At 32.4% G+C, this 17,713-nt stretch overlaps 2 protein-coding genes across 9 annotated transcripts in view; both read right to left on the reverse strand.

Annotated features, from left to right (window-relative positions):
- Window positions 1–137: 137 nt before the first annotated feature.
- Window positions 138–7,022, reverse strand: LOC126846089 (bleomycin hydrolase). Of its 2 annotated transcripts, none has more exons than XM_050585210.1 (9): window positions 6,796–7,022; window positions 3,968–4,125; window positions 3,743–3,895; window positions 2,447–2,539; window positions 2,245–2,382; window positions 1,929–2,177; window positions 760–989; window positions 538–658; window positions 138–439 (listed from the first exon to the last, which is right to left on the reverse strand). In XM_050585210.1, the coding sequence occupies exons 1-9, from the start codon at window positions 6,812–6,814 to the stop codon at window positions 230–232; spliced, it is 1,371 nt and encodes a 456-aa protein (XP_050441167.1). In that variant the 5' UTR covers window positions 6,815–7,022; the 3' UTR covers window positions 138–229. The 2 variants fall into 2 exon arrangements, with proteins under 2 accessions (XP_050441167.1, XP_050441166.1); XM_050585209.1 differs by having other exon boundaries at window positions 6,706–7,022.
- A 6,533-nt stretch (window positions 7,023–13,555) lies between these two features.
- The window catches only part of LOC126846297 (uncharacterized), an 82,625-nt gene continuing 78,467 nt past the window's right edge, over window positions 13,556–17,713 (reverse strand). For all 7 annotated transcript variants that reach the window (XM_050585599.1, XM_050585601.1, XM_050585596.1 and 4 more), the window contains 2 exons: window positions 17,185–17,545; window positions 13,556–14,609 (listed from right to left, as the gene is read on the reverse strand). In XM_050585599.1, the coding sequence (XP_050441556.1) occupies window positions 13,759–14,609; window positions 17,185–17,545 (1,212 nt within the window). In that variant the 3' untranslated portion in view covers window positions 13,556–13,758. The remainder of the gene's footprint in view (window positions 14,610–17,184; window positions 17,546–17,713) is intronic.

Consider the following 17,713-nt stretch of genomic DNA (forward strand, 5'->3'; position numbering starts at 1 on the left):
ACAAATACGAAAACGTTTAAAATAATTATTATCTTTGGTAGAAGTATAAATACATGTGGATGTTCTATACTTTGAACAATACTTCTACTCGTAGCTTATGTTGTATACATTTTTTTGAAAAAAAAAAAAAAAAAAAAAGTAGTTAAATAATATATATTGTTTACAAAATGTGTAATATAATTTATTTATATATTTAAGATGATTATAAAAATATATTATTAGTTCATCCTTATGCTAAAGTTCCCATAGGATCCCAAATGGGCAGTACTTGAGGTTCTTGTTGGAACACGGCCAAAACTTCTTCTGGCAGTAGACTCTTGTCTACAACAACTTCAAATACATACTCATTGAACCATTCAGTCGTCATCATAAGGTACCCTTTGTCTCCACGATCTTCGCCCCACGAATTTTCAACCCTCCATTTGTTTGGTTCGCCGTTCTAAGAAATTACATTTATGTTTTTCAGTGTAACTAAACAAGACTTGAATGTGTTGGTAAGATAAAATAAATATACATATTTAAAATATATATACATACGATTAAATTGACACCCGTTAACACCATTGCATGTGTCATGGCCGACTCGCCATAAAGCATACGTTGAGCTTTGGTCATTGGGACCGAAACATCAGTACCAAATACTAATTGATAATTATGGCTAAAAAGTAAAAATAAAAAAATGTATAGATAAATTAAAACTAAAACTGCATGCAAGCACGGGTATTAATAATTTTCGTTAAGTGTGGACGATTGACTAACATTTTTAAATCTTCTAGACCGAGTTTGTCAGAAAATCTTTTGCTAACTTGGCAGCCATACCACACTGGTTCTCCCCGTTTGATAATTGATTCTTGTGCTGCCTTAATTAACACTTCAACAGGCTGATTGTTGTATAATACTTTTCGCCCTCCAGCCATATTGTTTAACATGTCCAAAGTGTACAGTTTTCCATAACGGTTGTTAGGTCTCGGATCCGAAATCAAACACACCTAATGGTAATATTTAATAATAATACATTTTTGATAAAGCAAATTGCACTTAAAACCGAGTACATCAAGTATTTTACCCAATTTTAATGGAAAACCATACATGACAGATTAATCATGTGTGATTTTTTTTTATTATTATGACAATATAATATGAAGTTGTGGTTGACATTTAAAAAAATGTAATTTAGAATAACACTCATTATTTTTTTGTTATTTGAACTGTCGGTTCAATCAACTATGACGGATCTACAATAAAAAATTATAAAATATATTTGTAAAATTATATCGCGTGTATTTTTTGCCACTTACGTCAGTAGGCAATATTACAAATATTAGAAAAATGTATAGAAATTTTTGATTTTAATTCTGTAAAGGCTTCCAATATGTCTGTACCTCACAACCAAACAACAACAAAAATGGCGATTTCCGGGTTATAACAGTTTTGCATATGAAATCTAATTTTACATGAAGCTATAACAACATAATTCTGTTAAGAATTCTTTTTTTATAATTTACTAGGGTTATGTAAGTCCTCATAATTGCAAATGGCAGACAACTTAAGTTTTTTTATTATGTTTATTATCATACTGAAAATTTAGCATAATGTGACTTGTGTTAGTAGGCTAGTTCTGATGTACAGATATATTAGCTTTTTTTAAAGAAGCGGACTATTTACTTTTTCTTAAGTATGATAATAGTCGCACTTGAAGTTTTAGATAATCTTAAACATAGTTTAAATAAGAAAAATAATTCCCAGAAAACTTTATAAGAAGCAAATGAATGTATTTATTTCATTTTCTTTAAAAATTAGATCATTTTAAATATACCAATTAGCCGACTTTTCCAATGTCATGCTTTAAGCTAAAAAGCTAAAAATTGTAGAATATAAATACTTGATGAATGGTTAGGATATTATGTAGTGAAGTTAATTAGACATACTTTCTCAGTTACATCAAAAATGGGTTTAACGTGTTTTTCGTAGAATTCCAATGGAGATATAGGCCCAACAGAATGATACTGTTTGGATTTGTCATAGTAATTCCATTCAAATGTAGTTGGAGGTATACCAAAACAAATACCGACGATTCGGTAGATGACTTCCATTTGCTCTTCAATTTTGCACTTGACTTCATTGTCTGTAGCATTATCACTAACAAGTTTATGCAACACAATGGCGTATTCCCGGAGCTAGAAAAAAAAAATTATGGTTTAGCAGAATAACTTTTTATAATGTGACACTGTTTTAAAATACTACCTTGCTGTTCAATATGATATTGACAGTAGAACTACTTTCACAGCTAAACGATTCTGGGAAGTTTTTCTTTGGCATAAGCCCATACTTAGTAATAATGTTGACCAACATATCCCATTGACCTCCATCTTCAATCGGTTTCTTTATTAAATAAAAATATTTAAATTATTTTTATGAAATACAACTATTTTAGTGATGAACTTACAGAGAGTAAACACGCAGTAGTTCTATCATCAACTGATTCACCTCTTTTAGCCGTTTGAACGATTGCATTTAAAAAATAATTACTTCTTTCAATCTGAATTAATATGAATACAAATATAAGTGTGTTGTTTGTAACTCAAAATAAAAATAGTAACATACGGTGAACCCTATCCAAGATGAAACAATCACAGAAGAGAAGAATAGATAGAAAGAAAGTTTGGTATTAACCAGTTTTCCATCTCATTCAGTAAAAGACACATGCTAAGCGGTATGTCGGGACCGGGCTCAAATTCTATGTTACCCAGTTTTTTGGATTATCCAGCTCCGTCTTGGACTGGTTTCACTGTACTAATATTCATTAGACATACTGATTAAGTTTTATTAAGTTATTTACTCATTTTTTATTTTTTACTTCTAATAAAAAAAATGATGGCCATCAAAAGATCTCGAATCCAGAAATATACAAAATATATGTATACATACATACATATTCGAAAGATGAGGTTAACTTTTAGTATATAACTATTATAATAAATATCATTAAAATTATAACTGAAAGTGATAATATCACTTCTAAGAAAATGATTTCACCAATATATGAATCAATAAATAAAAAATATATAAAAAAATTACTATGAAGACTATAATGTGTTCCTAATTGTGTTTGTCACTTGTTAATGAGTTTTATTTTTAATACTTAGAAAAAGTGATTAAACAAATTTGAGATTACTTTTACTATTTTTGTAAGTTATAACATCGCTGGAACTGTCATCAAAGCTTATATTATATGAATACAATTATTTTATTAACCAACCCTCAACGAGAGTTGAGACAGTAAACCTTTATGTGGAAAACTTGGCTTACTATTTAAAATGTTCAACTGTTATCTGAATGTTTGGCACTTGCCTCAGCTGAATATCAGACAGATATATAATAAATATAAGAATAGTATCGACATCACCTCATAGAATAGATGTAGGTACGTTTTTATGTAATCATGACCATGATGAAAGCCATATGCATAAAAATGGGTTGTTAAAAAAAAAATTAGGTAACATGAAAATTCTAGTATAGGACCCTCACAATTGTTCGCTTGTATAATGCCCTGTCCTTTAAAAGTTATTTTTCTAGAGACATAATTTAAACAACAAACAGGTGTTGAAGGGACTCATTTTTTATAACATGACCCTTGAATCAGGCCAAGGTCACATTATATTCAAATATTCCTTTTTTCAATTGGATACAGTACAAAACCCTTATGCAACCCAACATTATATAGTACATAATATAGACTTACTTTATCCCAAAAAAATACATGCGCTTGACTGAATTCAAACTCTTCCAAATTAAACTGCTTAATAAATGGTACTCTTATCACATTTAAACATGCAAATATCCAACAGCGTCCCGAACTCCTCTGGCTGGTTATTGGTTTGCCTTCAGATTCAATCTGAACCAAAACAAAAATATTTTGTCAATAAACGTTATATGTTTCATACAAAAATAAATACAATCGCTTTACTTTATTAGAAAAATAATGATGGCATTCTTGAACTCTGTCTCTTGATGTGCTCACTTCTGTTGGACTGACACGTGAGCATGCATTTTGGGCCAAAACATTTTTGGCATCACTGTAGAATGCTTCTCGGAATTTGGCTACATTGGTTTCATTGACAACAGCTAAAAACACAAATTATTAAATTTTATAATTAAGTATTTTTTAGTTAGAATATGCATACATAAATACATAAAAACCAATAGTAACAACCCATAGTAAAATAAGGAGGAGAAAAATGATGAAAAAAAGAATTTCAAAAGATAATATTCATTGAGGAGACAATACACATACACATGGGTGTATATATATATATACATATATATATATATATTTCAACCTTGAACCTTCCTAAATACAACAAAACAGAATTTATGCGCAGCTACTCCCGACAATTTATCAAAAGAATCATGTTTTTGATGCGAGTAACAAAGACAGTGACTATTCACATCTAGTATACACGTATCTTAGGTATAGTTATTCAATGTGTTTCCATTGGACACAGTAACGGTAAATTAGTTTTATTATTAAAAGTTTTCTTCTATTGATCAATTCTATGTCATCAAAGAGGCAATTTAGTTTTTGCTTATGATTCTACGTACTATAACAACGGGAATGATTTCATCCACCGTCACCACCATTTTGTACACAGAGTATTTTGAGTACTGTTTTTCAATAAATAACACATAGGATATCAAATACCAAAACATAACCTACCAAAGAAAATATTATATTTTCATAATAAAAAAACTAAGAGCATTTTAAACATATATTAAGTCAACAAAATGTTACTTATTTAACTTGAAATAGAATAAAAACTTAGAATAGAATTTTAAATAAATAGATTTCTCAAAATCCAGAATGAAAAATTTTAATAAAAAAAAAAAATTGGCGTACAAGTTAATATTTGACTTATTTTGAAAGAAACTGAAACACCTTCACATATATTAATATTTGGGAAGTAATGCGTTAATTATTAAGGGAGTATATTTTAAAAATTGAAAAAATGTAATAAAATTATTGAATAATGTTAATTAGTTATTTTTAATGACCGTTAGTTATATTATAAATAGATTTGGCATTCATTTTTAAACATTACTACTACTAACGTAAGGTTATATTGTGTCAAGATGACAAAAGATTTACATATTTAACATTGTGAATATACATTAATCTTATTCCTATCACACAAACTAATATTTAAAGTTATATATAAATTGCACATCAAAAATAATATTTCAGTTATATACTTTTGAATTAAGAATAAAATGTTATATATTATAAATAATATACTGTTAATACAAGTTAACCAATACAAAATGTATTGGTTAAATGTAAAATAATTGACTTGTTCATTTTTTATATTTTACAACTGTTTTGTCTAAGGCTTATGGAATCCCCTAACATGGCTGCATGTTCAAGTCTTGTGGCCAACCCTGTAGATATTATAATGATTATATAACTTTCGAGTTCTATAATGATATATGGAAACTCCCTTCAATCAATCTGTCACGTCTAGTACACTTGTAGACTACAATTATTTTACATATTCTTATTATAATAAATATAAGTTATAAACATTTTCTACTAATAAAGAAAATATAACTATCATTGTAAAAACGATTTTATAATATTATGACAGTTTATAACATATATTTTACTAAATCCTTAGACTCAAGATAGTTATTTATTGTAAAATTATGAATATAACATTTTTGGGTTTATAGATAACTCTTATTATACCATGCTTCTTGCATAAATTTAACTCATTTAGTGTAATATAAAAAAAATCATTTAGTAAAACAATAATTAGTAAATTAAACAAACATTTAGATCAGAGGTCGGCAATAGGCGGCCCGCAGTCCGGATTCGGACCGCGGAGGGGAAATTTATGGACCGCCAAAAATATTTTACTGTGTTGTTAAACAAAAATAATTACAACTTAAGTATTTTTTGGACCTCGAAAATTTTTCTTTCAAATTATCCTTGGAAACTAACTGCCGACCCCTGATTTAGATAAAAAAAATAGGTGTTATCACCAATTTGTTTTACTACTAAGATTATAAATAGTGTTATCAAACAATTATAATGAATAGTTCCTAAAATTATAATTATTATTAAACAGTGTAATTACTCGAACAAATAGCGTTAAACTGCTTTGAAACATTTAATTAACAACGGTTTACCAGATTGATAAAAAAATATTATGATCTTATTTTAGAAATCTATAGTATATTGTATAAAAGGTTTACTACAGTCTACAGCTATTATGAATTGATATCGAGAAGGGGGGGGAGAGATAAGTTAACAATCGATTTGTCATTTTACTGATTACAGTCATCGCATTGATAGATCCGCAATGCAATTATTATGAAACGCAATAACCTAGGGTCGTCGTTAATGAATTATTTTCATTGAACAATAGCCAATTTCCAAGTTCATAGGAATTGTGTGATAATTTTACGAGACAACGGATGACAATATTTTCGTGGGCAAAACGACAAAAATCTTTTAATCGTCTAACGACGAGACTGTGAAAATAAAAAAAAATTATAAAACCGTAGGTAGACGAGAACAACCATGTCCGCTCGGTGACGAAACGACAAACGGCATAATCAAATTTGACATCACGCGACATATTAATTACTGGAAAATGAGATATTAAGATTTTAGAAAATCCTGTTCACACACACGTCGGGTCTTACATGGGAATCCTTTTGAACTGTACGCGGAAGCAGACAAAAGACGGACGGCGAACGGTCTGAGGGCCGCCACGGCGATTCGAGTATACTTACACGAGAAAGGTTTGGCCATTTTTTTTTTTTTGTTTTCGCTTTGGAAACTGTTGGTCGTCGAAAACAACCCGGCTGTGTCCTATTTGGCGGCGGCGGCGGTCGCTTTGTTGCAGTTGTCGCGGCTTACACGGAGACACACACAAAATACGCGAAACTAGCGACTACTGATACGGACAACAGTATCAAAACGTCTGTTATCGGCACGGGGGTCCACTGATCTGGTCCGCTGAGTTATGTGCCGAATGCGCTGACTGCCGCCGAGTGGGAGAGCGTGCACGTACGTGCGTGCGTGCGTGCGTGCGTGTATGGCGGCGAACGCGGCACGCACCGGCCGCGGGGCGGAGGGGCAAAACTCAAGCGTGTATGCCGGCTAGTGGCTACGGCGTGGCAACCGTAGTACGTGGACCCTAAAAACGTGTTTGGTTCGACCGATTTTTCTCGTGGGTTTTTTTACCTACGAATACGGCTATATAAACATTTTGTTTTTTTTTTTCCTTTTTTTTTAACAGTCTCTTTTCAAAAAAAAAACATTCGTACTAAACGCGGTTTCGTTTGGAATAACTACGTTTTACAATAATCGCCGTACAACATAATAATATAAAATGTATATTATACAAAATCCGCGTAGGTACACCTACACCATGTGTAAAATAATATATTTCCATCACCGATGGAAATAACTCAAATTTCTTAATAAAACCACTGGCCTCCGGTTAGTATGGAGTACAATGTATTTGCGATGACACTAGACGTGTCTTGCCCTCCGAAATATTGTTCTCTTTTAATTTTATAATGGGTGCTTTTACTCTAAATCCAAAATTAAACGAGTTATTTTCAGTTTGCTTAAACAAGTTGAGATGAAAAAACATTTTTAAATCGCTTTCAAGGATGCTGTGATAGTCCGAAAAATAAATTAACTACCAAAATAGAGACTAAACTAAAAATTACACATCACAGTTTAACCTTGAAATTAGGATTTTGTAAAAAATTGCCTATACTTTACTCCTTAAAAATGGGCGGTGCGACGCCCTCCTAACTAGATGGTAAGTTTAGATACTACACACAGATGAGACAATACACTGTTAGTTAGAAAGTAACCTAATATATTTTTATATATTATAAGGCTGAACCCCGTCTTATGAAAATTACTTTGAGGCACAGGTAAATAATTCCTTTACATCTCTCTCGCACAGTATTATAGGCCACTGTCACCAGAGAAAAAAATATGATGATTCATGAACGTACGAGGCATTACCTGGCATTAACAAAAATAGTCGGTTTAGACACCCCAAAATCCCTTAAAATTCCCCAAAAATACAGCAACCATCCATCCGGCGTAGCTCTTCGAGATTTTGACTGAAATTTTATCTTGAAAATCAATAGAAAAATACATCGGCTGAAATGTTATTAAAACGTCATTTGTCATTACTATAAAGTATTATGTATATTCATATTTCATACTATGACAACTCGAAAAAGACGACCAGGTAGCACGTTGAAAATAGGTATAAGAGGATGTCAATTATTTTACTCATTTTAAAAAATTGGGTATGCTAGGTATAATCTGAATTGGTATATAGAAACCGTAGCATACGAATAGGATTTTTGTACTCGTATGTGTCCAATATTTTGTATAGGTACACTGCAACCTTATACCTATTATTACTGTGTGATTTTTGAAAATCGTTTGACAGGCCTAAAAAAACTTCTAATCAATATTATAATCTACACATTTCAGTTAGATGAATAGCGTTTTAAACGAAATATTATATAAATAAATATCGTACAAAAACTTATTTTCAGGGACAATGTTATTTAATTATTACTAAATTAACAAATATTATCAATCACCGTCGATTGAATTTATAATAATAAATATTATAAATTGAATTTATAATAATTGAATTATTATTCGCATCTGGGAATGCGAATACCAAAATACATAACCTGAATATGATAATATACACTTTTAGAGTACATACATAAAAACAGAAACGTACCTATGAAAACAAATCAAATCTAAGTAGGTAGGTACAGGCTGTAGTGGAAGTTGAAGTATTATTATTTTCAAATTAAAAAAAAAAAAGGAGATTTAGTAATTGGTTGGGTAAAAATATGGATGAGCCGAGAAAACGCCACGGGAGAATATTTTTTTATCTTCGTCAAACTTACCCACGACACCGGATACGGTGCAAAACTTGTTTCGGAAGACGTGCAATTCTAGGAATCTAATAAATACATTGTACACAACGAGTTTTATACAAAACAACAGGCACCACGTTGAGTAGGTATATTCATAATGATCAAATGGATTTTAAATTAAAATTCTGTTTAAACATGCTATTTTTTTTAGTCATATATTTATATATGTATAAATATACTAAATATTATTTATTTATTTGATAACCAAGTATTTATAATAACATTGATTTATACTCGATGATTATTAATGAGCATTGTGATTTGTGGTTAATGGTTATAGCCCATAGGCCATATTATGCATATATATATTCATTGTAAACATGAACTATATCGTCGAGGTGAATTATGTGTAACATAATCTGTAAGTATAAATAACAACTTATACAGTCGTGTTAATGGATCCCTTTTTTTTTAAAGGCCCCATAAAATTATATGCCCGATTTCCTCACACAAAGACTTTATAGAAAGTATTTTGGAAAATAAAATAATGTATTTATAATTCAAGATACATTCATTGTATAGAAAACTCAATATTATAATACTAAATCAATGAAGATATTAAAATAGTCAACTAACACATAAGCTAACTGTTGACGTACATTGCCAAAGTAAGTTTTATTGTTTTAAGTAAAACATTTCTCCATACATTCAAATGCTTGTCTAGTGTTTTAAATATTGTAAGTAGGATTTTTTCCTAAAGAGTAAGTACGGCTATACAGTGTCCGTACTCCCTGAAGATTTGACCTTAGTAATATTTCCTAGGTAAATTTGTATTTTCATAGCATACTAGTTTTGTCCCTAGGCCAGGTAGGACCTACATTGATGTATAATAATATAATGCGTAATGACCCAAAACCATATACTAAATCTTATCGTAACATAAAAAGGTCAACACTTATGCGTCTCTTTGTTGAGTGCCAGATTCGAGTTTTAATCGAGGGTCCGGATTAGTTTTGAACAAAATTCACATTTTACTCAACTAAAATAAAATGTTCTTTTTTTTATACTTGATTTTTTTTACCTTAAAAAAATGTTTTTGACTGAGTTATTTTCTCCAGGACAAATAGATTGAATTAGTGAGAAAACCTCTTAGTTTCTTTATTGCTCTTAGTTACTAAATTAGCAATTTAGATGTGTTTATTATTGGGCATTATAATTATATTACAATTATAATTATTGGGCATTCCAATCGTAATAGTGTGCCGTATATTTTAGTTACAAATTCATACCACTTTTACTTTTTAGGGTGTTCTATTTTTTATTTCGGAGTGAAAGGGTTAAGCTTGTTCAATTAGATTGACTTGTAAAGTATAATTCAGATTTGCTACCTACGTAAAGAAATTGGACCAGCGGTATAAGATATATCTTGCCGCAATACCTTCGTAACCACAATCATGTGCTCAACTAGCTTAATAACAAAAAATATTAAAATCAGCGATTTAAATTAAAATTTTGTTAGATATAATTTTAATGGAACCTATAAAAATAGTAAAAAAAATAAATATTTCGTTGGTATCATGATTTAAATATTAAATAACACGGTAATAATAAATCCTATAAAAAAAAACAAAAATTAAGTAATTCTAATTAATAATTCTTAAGAGGGCGTCGCACCGCCCATTTTTAAGGAGTAAAGTAGGTATAGACAAACCTACTAATTTTTTTACAAAATCTTAATTTAAATGTTAAACTGTGATGTGTAATTATTAGTTCAATAACTAAGGCTCTATTTTGGTAGTTAATTTATTTTTTGGACTATCACAGCATCCTGGAAAGCGATTTAAAAATGTTTTTTCATCTCTACTTGTTTAAGCAGACTGAAAATAACTCGCTTAATTTTGGATTTAGAGTAAAAGCACCCATTATAAAATTAAAAGAGAACAATATTTCGGAGGGCAAGACTGTGCGTTTTTTTCATTATTCCAAGTATAGCGCTCAATACATAGTTTAGAAATAACGACTATTTTAACATTTTTAAATGACTATAACTTTTCAAAAAATGAATTTTTTTAAAAAAACGCACCGTCTTGCCCTGCGGAATATTGTTCTCTTTTAATTTTATAACGGGTGCTTTTACTTAAAAACCAAAATTAAGCGAGTTATTTTCAGTCTGCTTAAACATGTTTTTACCACTGAAAATCACCGGTGCGACGCCCTCTTAAATAGCTCAAAGTATCGAACAGGAATTATTTCAACAATATTTAGTGAATAGAATGCAATAATGCCATACTAAAATAATAAATCCTACTTAAAATAACAGTTTTAGAATGATAATTTATAATGTATTTTTACCTGACTGATCGAAAACGCCTCAGTGTGAAAGTGGACTACTAGTTGGAATAAATCAATTTTGATTTTCATTGAAAATTATTATAAAAAAATATTTTTTATATTTTTGGGATTTATTAATGTTTAATTTATTAATGTTTAAATCATGATATCAACGACATTTTTTTTTTTTGCCATTAATATTATTGTTATATTATAGCTAATTGAGCATTATGATTTGGGACTTCAAGGTTTTGCGTCACGTGTTCTTATCATTTAATCCAGTTAAAATTTAGATGGGGCACGAATAACAAAATATAAAAAAATGTTTGATTACCTTTACATAGTATTATAGTTGTACATTTTAAAACGTTTTTAATTAATTTATACAACTATGACATGAAGTCAAGACAAAAACTACATACTACAAATAGTTTTGCTGTATCTACACAAATATTTTCCAATATAATAGTTTGTTATTTTAATATTTTAGAGAAAGGCATCAGTGTTCAAAAACACAATATTATAATCTTATTTATCGATAAACATAAAAAACGATGATGTCCATCGTAGTATTATATTATTTTTTAAATGTCATCAAAATTTTAAGACACTACAAGTAGAACAGGACAATAGCTAACAGTAAAATAGCTGACCTATATCAATGAAGACAATTATTTAAAAAGGTTAGTAACAAACGGTATTATAATCCAAAAAGAAATATAATAAATTACGAATACTTCTCATAACTGTATTTAATAAAAGTACACTTAATTTTTTTAAATTAAGATTTTGATAAAACTGCCTTAAAAAAAAATAAAAAAATTGGTAGGTGTTGCGTCCTTTCAAACAACAAAAGCATCATTTTGTATTTAACCAAGTAATTCACAAACAAGAAGTAAAGTAACGTAAAACGTGTGTTCATTGTAAAATTAATTCTTTTTAATATTTATTTTTCATACAAAATATAATATTACATTAACATAAATTATAATCTTCTTAAAATCAATATACATTTTATAATTATAATAATGACATACATAGTATATATATATATATATATCTATATGTGAATATTTTAAGTAACTATTTGATTTTTACAATAGCGTTTTTACAATATATTTTTTTCGTTATATATTTCAGTCATTAAGGAGCACAATAGTATAAATAAAATTATATTATAATAGTAGTCAATTATAAATAATTTGACAGTAAAAAAAATAATAAAAACATACTCTATTTAAAAATTAAATTAAATGTTTAAAATCAATAAAAAAAAATTATACCCTCGTTGAATATACAAAGAAAATAATTAAAAACAAAACAAATCACATAATAATAATAAATTTATATAAATACAGGAACTTTTTAAATTTAAGCGATAATCTTATACACAAAAGCGCATATTTCAAAGAATAACATAATGGCGAGACAAATATAATTTAACAATTTATAGGTAAACATATTTTATCTTTAAAATATCATGCTTGTTGGTATTGACGATTTATTACTTGCTCAATAACATTTTAGAAATCATTTAATTTTTCTCATTAAATTAAAAAAGTATATACATTCATACAAATGTGAAATTTAAAATTGTTAAAATCTTTATATTTTACTAGACAAGGTATATAAATGTACAATGGCTTTTATACTGCAATATATTTACAATAGTATACGTCTTCCATCAAAAACAAAATGCTACGTACCTACAAGTTATAATAATATTGTAAACTGAAGCATTAAGCATTTGCACAACAAAAAAAATTAAATAATATCAGACATAACAACTAATCAAAGTAGCTAACTTATTTCATTATTATATAAAAAAAACATATGAAGCAACTATAATGTATAGTTGGTACAAAGTAAACTATTGAAATGAACAACAACTAAATTACAATTTCAAAAACAAAATCAGTTTAATAAAATCGTTAAGTATAGAAAATGTCTCTCAGACAAATTTAATACATTAAAATAAATCCAAGTGTCATAAGCAGTCGGTGGAAATTCAACTGGGTTTACACAATTATGCATATTATTAAAAATCATGGAAGGCCATTAGAATAAAGGAAACAAAACATATCGACAAAGCAAACTCATTAACAACTTAATGTAGAAAATAACATTTTTTTAAAATTAAGACGTCAGACTGAAAAAAAAACTGGTTGCCTTTTCAGCGAGTTAAACAACATAAATTCTCTCATGGGTACATTTACTCGTACGAAGCGACCGTAACCGAGTATTAGGGTTATGTCGACAACCGCCTAACTGGTATTCACATTCGTCGAGTAATTTGATGGTGAAAAACTCTTTTTTTTTTTTTAACGTATACATAGCATATATTATTATTTTTGGCGTTTTCGATATTTTCAAAGGTGTCTAACCACACCAATGAAAAATCAACAATGATTTCTAAAAATCATAAGGTACGAATAAGTTATACTGAGGAAGTACGAGTGATGATCAATTTTAGATGTCGTCGACGGTTTTTCAAACCTCAGTACCGTCTTCACCTTCATCCTCGAATAAGGGGCCGCCGTTCTTTTTGGGTTTTGGAGGCGGTATGGGAGGCACTTTGCGCTTGAGGCTCGTCTGGCTGGCCGGCTTGAGTACGCCGGTCTCGGGCGTGCCCACTCGGCTGGGCGCCCAGCTGCTCCTGTTGCGCACGTCTGCGTCCACCAGCGGCGAATAGTTGGGCGGCAATCCGTTGCTGCCGTTGACGACCTTGCCCGACGACGGTTTGGGCGCGATTTTTTCCGGAGATCTCGGCGCCGGCGACGGCACCCTATCCAAGTCCGTGTCCTGGAACCGAGGCGCGGGGTTGCGGTGCAGCTTGGTCTTGTGCGGTAGCGTTTGGCTGTACTGCGGCGTGGGCCTGAGCAGCCGTCCAGCCGAGTCACCACCCGACGCCGCCACCGCTTTGGTCAGCGACAGCACGGAACTGCCGTCTGCCGTGGTCCGAGGACCGAGGTTGTCGTAGACGGGTTCGCACAGCCGGCCGACGCCCAACGGATCGTCCAGCAGCGTCGGCGTCGTGGGACTTGCCCAACTGGGCGCGCGCGGTCTCCTCGGTATGGTCACGTAACCGGCGGGCGGCATTGACGGACGCGGGCTAAACGGCGATTGCGACCGGTTGTACGGTAGCGTGCCCGAATAAATGGGACTGTGAATGGGCGACTGGAACGCCGGAATGGTGGACACAATGCTGCCGGCTGGCGAACTGTGGCCGCCGCGGGGAAAAGCCAACAAATCCGGCGGGTGAGAGCCTTTCCTGTACGATCGGCCGTCGATGCTGCCCAATTCGTCGCCCGATTCACCGAAACACTGGTCTTCTCCGTCGCCTATAAAACAAAATAACACATCATAATTAAAAAAAAAAACAGTGTCAATCTAGACTATATAATAATGAAAACAAATTTTAAAAATACACAAGTCGTATTATATAAATATATAAATATATATATAAACAGGGGAGGGGAGAAGGACAAAGCTGCTAGATCATTCGCCCGTGTAACATTATAACAGCGTATGCTTTTGTTATGCTAGTAAACTTTCACATTACCAACCAAGCAAAGTCTTAGTGGACACAAAACAAAAGATGTTTTACAGAAGCGTATAAATCAATTGCCTACGGGGCATGCGAGCAATAATAATTAACTATATAAAAATCACAAGGCCGAGATTTCGAAGAGTATCGGACAATATAGCTTCTAGCTAACGCTAAAAATACAAAAGTAAGTATGCCACGCGACCGATACCGTTTCGATTACAGTGATCGTTTAGGATTATTGATATTGCTAACGAATATCAGAAAAACCGTTAGCGTAACTAAATACACCGTACTATACACCGGTGGACCGAAGACGCGCGGACGATGGGTATTACGGTCAAGAACGATGGTCGAGATAAATAGAAAATTGGGAATAAATGTAATTCTCGGTCAATATATTTATAGCGCTATTGTATGATGTTCGATTCGACGATGGCGGGTACGCGTCCGCCCCATTTCGTCGTGCACACACGACAGCGGTCCGAAACGATTTTGTTTTAAACCGCTCAAAATGGAAAGCTCAGCGCAGGGGTCATCGCTTAGTTACTCGTTGTTGTCGAAGCATTGGATTATGATAAAACCGACCCAACACATAGCGGACGGCAAGCGAGGAAAAGTCGTCCAATATTATCGTTCACCGATTTGTCCTTTCACGACGTCGTTATTGTTATAACCGTATAGTCGGACAAGGAATGATAATAATAATAATGCTATCGGGGGACGACCTACTTTTCAGGTTTCTCGCTAATGTTGAACGAACAGTTTGAAATGCAAAAAGTGTAAACGCCAAATTCGTAAAGAGGTTTTCCATAATTTTGCGCAAGTTTTCCAAAGATTCCGCGAACGGTTCGCTCTCAGAATTGTCGTTTATAAATAATTAACGGTCGAATTTAATTACAACGGTTGCCACGTTCATATCCCGAGAGACACCGTAGTTTTTGGTAGTGTTTTACAAACTTACTTAAAAAGTATAATAACGACTAATGCAAGTCGACACACGGAAAAATCTAGTACAAAATATAGGTATATTATAAACGCATAGATTCGATTGCGGTCAATTATTAAAGAAAATCATAGACCATACAGAATTACACGGGGAAAGGGTAATACAGTCTCGCATAGAGTATGAGTTAAGTTTTTATGAAAATATATGTATACCAAAACCACGGTTAGCAAGTAATTCGGCATAATAATAATTTGCAATCCCGACGATTCTTTGCTGGCCGTTTCGGATGAGAGTCGGCTTAATAATGTTTACCGAACGATTGGTACAACTAAAAACACTATGACCTGCAAGTAAGAAATAGTTTATAAATATGATTGCTGTGAAAGATGACAATACACATTGAGAAAACGTCGCCAGGTGACGCTTAAGTTGTAATTGAACCAAGAAGAAACGTACTGTCAATAGTTTTTTTCTAGAATACGTTCCCGACGGACCGGCTTGGCTGTTAAAAACTATATTTACAATTGAAACGGACGCGTTCTAGAATAAATAGTGATGGTAATGCTCAAAAATCCGAATATTTATAAAAAAAACCAGTTTTAGCCACTCAAAAATCGTATAAATATACATTCATAATTCATGTAAGGTTTTGATGAATATTAAACAATTTAATACATAAAACCGAAAATATACATTGTTTTTGAAAGCAATTTTTAAAGTGTTTAAAAAAAAATTAGCTTTGTTGAATTTATATTTAGTCTTAGTGAGATTTTTAAATGGCTAAAACATTGTTTTTTTTTGGGGGGAAAAAATTCGGATTTTCAAATTCCTATCACTAGTATTATAATATCAATACTACAAGAAAACGACGTGCAATATACGTTATTATGTAATAAAAAATATAATAACTGATTGTATTTATAAATGAACGCGTCGTGCGTTTTTACCTAACGCCGAAAAGCCGAGATTTTTGTTTTAGAAACTAAAAACACGTTGCGAAACGGATGGCCGCCGTGACAGGAGAAGATCCACAAACGGCGAGTCCCAGAGATCGACTGCAGTGTCGAGTCTTTGTCTTGGCCGTTGTGGCGATGGCTGCGTTGGCAGTGGCGGTGACGGTTCTTCGCTGGTACGACAGCCGTACAACGAGCACGACATAATGTATATTATGTTCCATCAAAGACCGTCGAGAGATAACGAAAACAAATGTTTCAATGGTTTATTATTTCCGCGCCTCGTCATAACATACGTTTAGTAGGTACAAACCGCAGTTAGGTCAGTAAAAAGAAGCGCGAGTAAAAATCTTTTCGTTGTCGTCGACCGCAAAAATGAATTAGACGATATATTAATATTATTATTGTTATTGTTAAGAATATTCAGTCTGTTTACAAGCGTAGATTATCGTTGTTCGAGTACTAACCGCTTATGGACGTCTCGTCCAGCAGATTCCTCTTGAGTTCAGTCATTTCGGTGCCGGTGGGCGACGATTCGTACCGTCTGGGTGGTTTTTGTACCGGATTGACGACGGCCAAAAGACTCTTCTGTTGTTCGGACGGTTCGGACACCAGCGAGGTGACGTGCCTGTTGGACACGTCCCCGTTAGAGAATCCGTTGGTGTGCGATTTCTTGGACTGGGCGCCGATGGGGCGTCGTCTGAAGCAGCACAGACAGCAGACGATCAATAGCAGGATGATGATGAAGATGCCGGCCACCAGGCCCACGACTATGGGCAACGACTCTTTGACGCTGACCGCTGTGCCCAGGATGCCTTTGCCGCCACCCTGCGAACGAAATACATCAGACCGTTATTAATAGAATTAAACAAACGACGAGTGAAGGATAACTCGTAAGGGAATTTATTCCACTCAGCACCGCTATTTTACCGGCTAAAGCTGAAAGCATTCGAATGCGACGTACGTAGCTTTATCTAAGATTTTTAAAAAATATAT

This window comes from Adelges cooleyi, unplaced genomic scaffold (genome assembly GCF_023614345.1).
Source record: "Adelges cooleyi isolate 19-005CV unplaced genomic scaffold, UGA_ACOO_1.1 ACOO_flye_CR_arks_rails_tigmint_CR_PRNA_9, whole genome shotgun sequence".
In the NCBI taxonomy this organism is placed as follows: Eukaryota; Metazoa; Arthropoda; class Insecta; order Hemiptera; family Adelgidae; genus Adelges; species Adelges cooleyi.

Bases quoted from the DNA above. Each gene is read 5' to 3' on its own strand.
- LOC126846089 (XM_050585209.1), bottom strand. From the start codon at position 6,814: ATGGCCAAACCTTTCTCGTGTAAGTATACTCGAATCGCCGTGGCGGCC. The intron at 2,383-2,446 runs GTAAGTTCATCA...TATTTAATAAAG, and splicing joins CTACTGCGTGTTTACTCTCT to AAACCGATTGAAGATGGAGG. The intron at 990-1,928 runs GTATGTCTAATT...TATTACCATTAG, and splicing joins TTTTTGATGTAACTGAGAAA to GTGTGTTTGATTTCGGATCC.